Below are 10,555 nucleotides of genomic sequence, written 5' to 3' on the forward strand. Positions count from 1 at the left end.
CTTGTGGTACCGGATTTGTGACACTAGAATGGGGTTTATATTGTTGGAACTTTCCATGGCAAATTAGATTATCTTATAACTTTCAACTCTCAGTTGAATGAGCGAACTGGAAATTCCCATGTCTACATCTGCATGGGTGTTGAAACCAAATGTATCTGTCTACACTCATTTCAAAAGGTAATGAAAGTCATCTTCTTGTACATTCCTGGAGACAAATATAGATGCCATAATGTAGAGGAACAAGATACTTTCAACCATATTTGTCTGCCAAGATTGAGGTATCATGCCCACCACCTCTCAGAAAACCATGAACCTTGGTTATATGCAACTCCAATCACAAACTCCACAGTACCATGGCTAAAAGTGTTAATATGTACTTTTCATGCTCCAGAATATACTTCCTCTCTTAAAAGCTTGCAAGCTTCTCATAAAACAGTAATATATACATATAAAATGACTCGTTAAGGGTCATTGGGACTATTGATATGTGTTGTTATCTGGCCTCGGTAACAAGTTTATAGACGCCCTGCAAACTCTAAGAATCAGGGTGCCACATGATACTTGAACTTAAGAAAGTATTAGCAAATTCTTCTTCCTACATTGCGGAATCAGATCTCCTAACATCTAGCAATTCGGCAATCAGGCCACTACGAGGCGAACAGAGGTTGGACTTCCACCATCCTAACTCTTTTGTTGCACATGCACCTAACATAAATGACCCCTTAAGACATACTGATGTTTATGACAAAATCTGTACCAGAGAAATTATGCATGTTTCTGCAGAACATTATAAAAGCTTAAGGGGCATATCAACAACAACCGGCGATAATTATCGCTGAGCGCACTTAGCGCTCGGATAATTATCGCCGGCTAGCGCCGATTTTTATCGCTGAGATAGCGTGCTATTAGCAACGCTTATCTCATCGGCGATAAAAATCCTAGCGCTAACTGGCTAACGTGAGATTATCGCTGGAAACCCAGCGATAATCTCACGTTAGCTAGTTGATAGGGACTCACACACTTAGCCATGATATCCACCTTCCATAGGATATCATGGCTAAGTTAGTCCTGAAGCAGGTGTTAGGAAAGTAGCGATAACAGGTGTTATCGCTACTTTTCCTGACGCTATGCTTCATAGCGTGGGGCTTGATGATACGAGAAATGTCGCTTAGCGACATTTCTCCTATCATGTCAGGTCAGGTACGCCCACTTTGCATCTCATTAGAGATGCAAAGCTGGGCGTTAGAAATCCCCACGCTAAAGCAAGGTTTCACGCGTTAGCGTGACCTTGCTAATATAGCGATAAAATTATCGCCGAAAACGGCCGCTAAAGCGGCGATAATTTTTTATCGCCTCGTTGTAAATATGCCCCTAAGTTTCTTATATCAAGTTCAATTTCTTGTGTATTGTAAGAATCACCTTACACCACCAGATAAAAATAATATTGCATTATTTTATTAGCTCCCAGCAGTAAGTATGTTGACCATTCAGCCTATTGTTGACTTATTCCTGCTGTCAGAATATTTAGACATCCAAATTTCAGAGAGTAATCCTAATGAACAACAGCATGAAAACTCAAAGAGATCATCTGTATAAATCCATTTATGGAACGTCACTGTTTCTGTACCAAATATTTCTGCACCAAAAACGACAGACCTGAGTTTTTCAGATGTTTATTCACACTATTCACACAGAAATTCCCAAACATTCTGAGATTCTGAAATTACAAAGAATTACACTCTAACTCTGCATTTAGCTCTATTTACTTCCAAAAAGAATGCAAAGGTGACTTTGTCTCAGAGTCCGATTATGGGGATGGATACTGAAACTGTTGGGGACTTTCAGATCTCAGTTAAGGATATGCTGAATTTAATCCTGCAAGAAATTAGAGAGATGAAGCAAATGCAAAAGATGGAAACGGAGGCGATCTGTAAGCGTCTGGACAAAATTGAAGATTCTATGGCTTCATTTTCTAATCGTCTGCAAGAGTCTGAGACTAGAATTTCTAGGGTGGAGGACAATCTTATCACTGCACAAAAAGAGATCATCACTGGTTCTAAATTATCAAAGGCCTTCGAATCCAAACTGGATGAGTTAGAGAATTATAATAGAAGGTCAAACCTTCGAATAGTAGGTGTACCCGAAAATATCGAGGGATCGGACATGACAAAATGGATTACTTCCTTTTTCTCTCAAGAGGTCATCCCTGAGTTTAAGGGAGATTTAACAATTACCAGGGCGCATCGAGTACCAGCTCGCCCATTCCCTAATTCTCCGTTTCCTCGGACTATCATTGTTAACTTTGCTGATGTTCGGGTTAAAGAAATAATCCTATCTCAGGCCTTTAAGCAAAGACAATTTCAGGTTAATCCCACCACTAAGTGTCGGATTTTTTCCGATATGTCGGCTGCTGCTGCCAGACGGAGAAAGGACTTTGTAAAGATTCTTCAGTTATTTAAGGACAAAGGAGCTCAAGCATCGATTGCACAGCAATCAAAGTTAAAAGTTTTGATCAAGGGCAAATTCTATCTGTTTACAGATGTTGATGAGTCTCGGGAGATGCTTGACAAGTTGGCTTAAGGTTAGGCTAAGGTTGGAATATGGCTTGATTTGTTTAGATGGGTATTCGCATATTTTAGTTAGGGGGTGGGGGGTGCAGGTGGGAACTCGGGGGTCATGGGATTCGGGGCGCACTTCCAAGGCGCTCTTATGAGAGGGGTTGGTGCCATGTGGCCAGCGTGGGAGGGAGATATAGAGGCAGTACAGGGCCACGGGACCAGGGTTAGGGGGGGGAGCACTTGGGTAGAGGGAAGCGCACTTGGGTGGAGAGGGAAGCAGGGTAAAAATGGAAAAAATGAAATTCTTGTGGTTCACTATGCAAAATTTTGTTGGCAAGAAGTATTTCTTAACAATTAATGTCTATTGGAGGGGTTAGAGTTGTTTCTTTCAATGTTAATGGATTGAATAATAAAAAAAAAATGCGTACTATTGAGCTCTGGATTAAAACAGAGCGCCCAGCAGTTGTGATGCTGCAAGAAACTCATATTTCTGTGGAGAAAATTAATTCTTTTTCAATGTTTAAAAATTGGTCCTTATATCGTGGGTTTTCATGTGCTCAACAATCTCAAAGGGGAGTTGTGCTTTTTATTAATCGTAATTTAGATGCAGAAATTATTCAGTTTGAAGATGGAGGAGCTGGGCGGTGGTGTTGGGCTACTTGTGTAATTAAAAACAGGAATAGGCCAATTACCTTTGTTAGTTATTATGCCCCTATGGACGATAGTGCCGCCATTTATGAGGAGTTATTCCAATCATTACTATTGGCCAGAGGAGATATAGTTATAGGCGGGGATTTTAATATCCTCATCGACATAAAACTTGATTCCACGGGTATTTCGAAGAAACAATCTAAACCAAAGTCATTGAGGTCTGTTATGAAGTACTCCGCATTACTTGATCTGTGTGACCCATGGCGATTGAAATTTCCTCATAAACAAGAATTTAGTTACTGGTCGGGAAGACATAGATCCTCCTCTCGTATTGATTTCTTTCTGGCCTCCAATTCATTAGAATTTTCATATCAGAAATTTTTGCATAATGGCTTTTCAGACCACGCAATGTTGGTTATTGAGTTTACAGTAGGGGAAGAAATTAAGTCCCCTAAGAGATGGATATTTAATAAAATGTACCTACAAGATAGCATCTGGGTATCCTTTTTAAAATCCGAAATTGCTTACTTTATTGCTCGTAATTCACACACGGCCCCATTACATATTATTTGGGACTCACTAAAAGCCTTTGTTCGTGGTATTATTATCGCCAAAGACGCAGAAGAATGGCGTACTATTAAACAGACTAGGACCTTACTCTATCAAAGAATCTGTTCTCTGACTCAGCTTCGACAATCAAATTTCTCTAGTCTTGCGCAAAAAAAATTAAACGAGGCCAAACGTGAATTAAGTACGCTTTTTGCTACACAGAGTGAACAGCAATTCCTTATACAATCTCAAAGGAGTTATGAGGAGAGTAATTTTTCTGGCAAACTCCTTGCTTGGCAGGCTAAGGAGCAAGCCGCTGCAAATTCAATTTGTACTTTGAGATCTCCTACCACTCTGTTAGACACATCACAGCTTGATCTGATTGGTACTATAATGCTTTCTCACTATAAACAGATATATAGTCATCATCAGGAAATAGACCATTCTAGGCTTTTAAATTTCTTAGCAAGATATGATATGCCTTCTTTATCTCAGGCAGATAGTGGAGCAATGATGAGTTTATTTTCAAAGTCAGAGCTGGAATTAGTGGTCAAGAACCTCCCAATCGGTAAGGCCTGTGGCCCAGATGGCCTCCCCGCTGAATTTTTTAAGGTTTTCTTCTGCGCCTTTTCGGATTTGCTACTACAATTAGTTAATTATATGTTAATGGGTGGGCAAGTTCCAGACTCTTTTGGGGAGGGCACAGTTGTGAGTTTTCCAAAAAAAGGCAAAGATCCCAAAGATCCCAATTCATATAGGCCCATTACATTACTTAACACGGATTATAAGATCCTTACCAAATTATTATCAATACGTTTCAATCATATTGCTAAGGATCTTATTCACCCGGATCAGAACGGCTTTGTGGCAGGTCGACAATTAGCCACAAATACACATTTTCTCATTGAGGCTTTAGATTATTTTCAGACCAATAAAATTTCCGCTTTAATTTTATTATTAGACGCGGAAAAAGCTTTTGACTTAGTGGTATGGACAACTTTATTTGTTATTTTAAATCACTTTGGAATTCCTCCACAGATTATTAGCTTAATTAAAAATTTGTACACGGGTGCCAAAGCAAATATAATCATTAACTCAGTCATGGTCGGTAAAGTATCGGTTCAGCGGGGCACCAGGCAAGGTTGCCCCTTGTCCCCTATTCTTTTTGCTTTTTTTATTGAACCATTAGCCATAGCCATCAGGGAATCCGAAAATATCTCTCCTCCTATTTCCTCTATGGCTAAAATCAAACTATATGCCGACGATATTTTATTACTGATTAAGTCGGATATTCAATCTCAAACTGCCGCTCTTCAACTTTTTGAGGAATTCGAACATCTGGGTGGTTATCGCATTAATAAAAATAAAACTGAAATACTAGTCTGTGGGGGGGGTGAGGTTGAGCTACATACTGATTTATCCGGCTGTATTAATCCTAGACCGAAGAGGTATCTAGGAATTATGTACTCGGTTTTTGTCTCCGAGTTAGTTATGTTAAACTTTGATCCTCTTCTACGCAAGGTTCAATCTTTATTTAATAGATGGGAATCGTTGCCATTTTCCATCCTAGGGCGAGTGGCACTTATAAAAATGTCTATTCTGCCGCTATTTAACTTTTTATTTTCTGCCATTCCTTGCTTTTTGCCCAGTAGCTTCTTTTCAAAAGTACAATCACTATTCACAGGGTTCATATGGGCAAAAAAAAGTCCCAGGATCGCAATGCGGATCCTTTACGCCGATACAGATTTGGGAGGTTTAGCGGTACCCAATATTAAAGACTACTATAGCGCATATTTTGCCCAATATTTAGAGCGGTTTAAATCCGGAATGCAGACCCCAACTGTGTTTATTAATTTCTTTATTAATAGAATTTGTCATGAGGTTCAGATTCCTTCTCCGTTACATATTCCTAAATTACCGAAACTTACTCGTTATAAGACGATGCTCTGGTTTTTTAAGCGTCAGGATGTCTTTCTTAAAAGATATTCTCTCCCGCAATTTAATCTTAGAACTCCCTTAAGGAATGCTCTTTTTTATTTAGGAATAAAAATTGGAGTTGATACTGTATTACAATGGGCACTTTTGGGATTTCACTCTTTGTCAGATTTTTTGAGGGAAGGGACATGGTTGTTACCTGGAGAGATGCAGCTTCTAATTCCTGGGAACTTTATGTTACTTGGTTCATAGGCTTTTATTTTTAAAACGTTGGTACAAGTTGAGCCAGTCAGCATTGGTTCCTCTAATCAACTATGGGACGATTTGTTCACGATTTGTAGGATGAGGAAGCCAGGGGTATGGAAACGTGTTCTTGCAGAATATACTGTGGATGATCTTAGTCAAAAAGCAATGAAAAAATGGCAAGAACAGGAGAATCATGTACTCACTATTAATACTTGGAAAATGATAAATAAGCTGAATTTCAGTGTTCTTCGAGGATCTAATTGGAGAAGAATGCTGTTTTTCAGTAAATGGTTCCTGTACCGTACCCCTGCTGCCATTGCTAAAATGTTTCCCAATACTACGGCCACTTGTTTTAGATGCCAGCAATATACTCCCGCAAACTGGTCCCACACTATAGCTAACTGTGTTAAAATAATCCCGTTTTGGAATGAGATATTCGAATATATGCAAAAGTATTGTGGGATTCGGATTACTTATAATGTTAATTTAATATTGTATGGCTACGATTCCGATCTTGGTTTGACAGAACAGTGGGTTAAATTATTATTTATTGCAATGGCAGTTGCAAGGTCATTAATCCTGCAGAACTGGAAGTCAATTCATGTCCCTCTCTTTACTGCCTGGTTGCAAAAAATTAGGAATGTTAGAAAGTCTGAAATGCGATATGCACAGCGAATAGGCGGGATTACGAAGTTTGATAGAATTTGGAATCTTTACTTTGTGTAATGGTTGATTTCCGTATTGTGTAAATTATTTTATTCATGTAATTCTGTATTGTTTTTCCTTCTGCTTGCCAATTTATATTCTTTTTTTTGTGTGCCAATTTATGGTTGTATCAATTGTATTTTTGACACAAGATTTTCAATAAAAAAAAAAAAAAGCAAAGATACATTTTGCGATGAGATCCAACAGAACATACTCATGTTTAGATTGCTAAATGTGCACTTGGGGTAGAATTTTGGCCAACGTACTCACAGTATTTAGCACTAGTTTCCTAGAGCAAAATGCACCGCTCCTTTGAAAATGGGCCAGAGGATACTTTGTGTGTTAAGAAAATAGAACTAAATGCAATAAAACATAATTAGAACATTGGAATGTTGGGAGCTCCATTGAAAACAATGGAGTGCTCCGGGCTTATAATGGCTGGTATAAGCCCGGAGCTCCAACGTGTCTTTGTTCACAGCTCTGGCTGTGAACAAAGACTTCAGGGAGCCTGAGGGGATTTGAATCCCCTCGCGCTCCCTGAAGGCTTTGTTTTGTTAGAACATTCTGCCCTCTAGTGGCAGAATGTTCTAAGAGCCTTATAGCCCTTCGTAGCAGGGCTATACCGGCTTTTAAAGTCCCTCTGCTTTGTTAAAGTCCCTCGCCTTCGGCTCGGGCCTTTAACGCTGCAGCGGGCCTTTAACAGCCGGTATAGCCCGCTACGGCGGGCTATAAGGCTATAACATCGAAGTGAAAGCTCCTCACACTTGTTAAATGTGCTCGTGCGGTAGAATTTTCCCCCAAATTAGTCTTAATTAGGCAAGTTGGCATAATCGCATTATTATAGGCAATTCCTCATCAAAGAGTAATGTAGAGTTATCAAAATTACTTTGATCACTCCGGCGTAATTAAAATTCTGCAGCCGACAAAACAGTGGCCAACGAGGGACAGGGGTGCCTCAGAGACACTGCTTGTCCCCTGATTCACCTGCAGCACCCACGGGAAAGCAGACAATGACCTCATCGATGTCTCAGCTTGGCCAGGCCAGGGGCAGCCATTTGCACCATGCCAACCACCACGACTGACCCGCATCACCTCAGTTGACATATACTTCCGCTTAGAACAGAGGGTAAATATCTGTGAAATATTCCTCATAATCAAGAAACATATGCATATTTTTTACCTGCCACTTTTGGGCCTGCAAACTTATTCCCCAGTCCCAGAACAATATCCTGTAATGGCTGTGCAGAGATGCTGGGATACCATTTGGAATCAGAGATTCTGGATCTCTTGAATCCTGGCACTTAAGTTCAGTCAACACCCTGGCGGTCGCATCCTGCATATTTGACATCGCGGCGGATGCTGCTGTAAGAAGCTCCCGCCATGCACAACGTGTCAGGCACTGCGCGGTGCCTGCCACCTTGTGCTTGGCAATGCAGGGGGGTACCATAGGTACCTCCCAAGTGGGCCTGCAATAGGCCCACTACCAAAACTCTGCATGCCTTTCCATGGCGGCATCGCCGCCATGGAAAGGCTGCCTTTTACAGGTATCCTAATCACCATTTTAGGCACCCTGCACCGTCCACCAGGCAATCGGAACAATTGCTGGCGGCATACGGTCTTTGTGTCCGCTGCGGACGCAGGCTAGTTCTCACCGCCATCCTAATCTGGCGGTGGGAGAATTCTGTATGATGGCAGAAGGACTGCCACCGCAGGGCCTGTGCCGGCCCTGCGGTGGCGGTCCTTCCGCCATCCTAATCACCCCCATAGTGTTGGCAAGCCTGGACAAACAACATTAAAAACAGTTTTTAATACATAAAAATGTCCTAAAGTAAACTTAAATAGGGTGTCATTCTCTGTCAGGTCTTGGGTGTTGCGATCATTTCCATCACTTGGTTTTAATTGCCCAGCTCAATATCTTCTTTACAGCTTCTTTTACTTCTTTGTTTCTCAGGCTGTATATCAGGGGGTTCAAAGCAGGTATCAGGACAGTAGGAATCACAGTAACTACTTTTTTATGCTCCTCTGAAGAACTTGAATTGGGGACTATCTCCATCAAGAAACCGCTGCCAAAGAAAAGAAACACACAGGTGAAATGGGATATGCAGGTGGAGGCAACCCGGTGTCTCCCTGCTGTGTTAACAATCTTGAGAATAGTGGTAATAATGTATGAGTATGAGACAAATATAATAAGGAGAGAAGCCATGACTACGAAGGAAGAAAATACAAAACGGATCCAATCATTTATCAAGGTGTCAGTACAGGACAGCTTCAAGAGTACTGGATAATCACAAACAAAATGGTTCATAACGTCAGGACCACAAAAAGATAACCGGTAAAGACAGCTTGTATGTATCAGAGAGTGCAGAAAGCCACCTATGTATGACCCTGCAACCAAACGCAAACACAGACCATTGTTCATGATGACTTTGTATGTCAATGGGTTGCATATTGCTACATAGCGGTCAAATGCCATTGCTGCCAACAGGAAGAATTCTGTGCTGGCAAAGCCACTAAAGAAAAATATTTGTGTAATGCAGCCAGAAAATGTGATTATCCTTTTCTCATTAAGAAGATCAGCAAGCATCTTGGGAGAGATAACAGAGGAAAAAACTAAATCTAAAAAAGCAAGTTGGGTGAGAAAAAAGTACATGGGTGTGTGGAGCTGAGGGCTGAGCCAGACAATGGCCATGATACTGCAGTTGCCCAGAAGAGTTAAGGTGTAGATCGATAGAAACAGTAAAAAGAGCAGAACTTCCAGCTTGGGGTCGTTAGTGAATCCCACGAAGAATAACTTGACCACACTGGTTTCGTTTCTGGGCATCATGTCTTTGGATGAAAATATTTATCTGGAAGAAAGATATGTGGCTGGTAAATACAGTACTTTTAAATGTATATCCATTGAAACCATGGTATGTGAAAGCCTTTATTTTTTGAGTAATGAATCATCTTACTATTCATCAAAATTAATATCCACAAAGCGAGGAAGTATTGCAAAAGATATTTCATCTCTAGATTGAACAGGATACACTGACGTTTACTGCAGCTTATTTTCCCAAAAATGGACATACCCTTAATTAATAAAACATGCTTTCTGATGAGTAAAGGTCTACGTTTCTGCCAGACTTACTGTAATTCCGCTCAGCCATTTATATCTGTATCACTTATTACTTAAAATTCTTATGGGCCCCGACTTGATCGACCACTCTGAAACTTCCTAGGAAATAGCTGAGGGTAGCCAAACAAAAAATGCTCTTTCTATGGAAACTGTGGCCTCTCTCTATATATAGAACATATGGCGCATATTGAATCAAACATGACATTCCGTTTATGAACTAATACCCTGCCAACATGTAGTTACTTGCCAGTACGTTGGAAACGCTCACAATTGTGGGGCACATATTGCTAATTTGATTCATTCATTGCAGAGGTTCTATTTATGACCACTGTATCCTTTTAAATTGTGTGAGTCATTTATTCTTCATTATGTCAGTCATTTACACTTCATTGAGGTGATGAGATGTAGACATCACTTAATATTCTCCTTTTCACTTTTACATGAATGTGGACCTAATTTAATTGGATAGTTATATTTTAGCATTTCATGATAATGTAAGTATATTTGGTGCATCAGTGATGTCATTTGAGATGTCATCAGTGATGTCATGAGTGATGTCACTGACCATGTCATGAGTGATGTAATATGTGACGTCATCAGCAGTGCATTGCGGGCGCGCGAGTTATAGTTAGCTGAACTAACTATAACGGGGGAATTTCAATGGTTTTGTACGAGTGAAAAGTCCAGCTTACTATAACGCCCCTGAAACCTATGGTTTTTTCAGTGAATTTCTAAGGTTTTTTTAAATGCTAATTCCTAACTATAACGTGCCTGAAACCTATGGTTTTTTCAGTGA

General features: G+C 40.3%; 1 protein-coding gene across 1 annotated transcript; it reads right to left on the minus strand.

The window, feature by feature from the left end:
* Window positions 1-8,529: 8,529 nt before the first annotated feature.
* Window positions 8,530-9,468, minus strand: LOC146853781 (olfactory receptor 5AP2-like). The gene has a single exon (XM_085650895.1). It carries the CDS (start codon window positions 9,466-9,468, stop codon window positions 8,530-8,532), a length of 939 nt encoding a protein of 312 aa, XP_085507021.1.
* Between the last annotated feature and the right edge of the window lie 1,087 nt (window positions 9,469-10,555).

Source organism: Triturus cristatus, chromosome 4_1, assembly GCF_964204655.1.
Source record: "Triturus cristatus chromosome 4_1, aTriCri1.1, whole genome shotgun sequence".
NCBI classification, from domain to species: domain Eukaryota; kingdom Metazoa; phylum Chordata; class Amphibia; order Caudata; family Salamandridae; genus Triturus; species Triturus cristatus.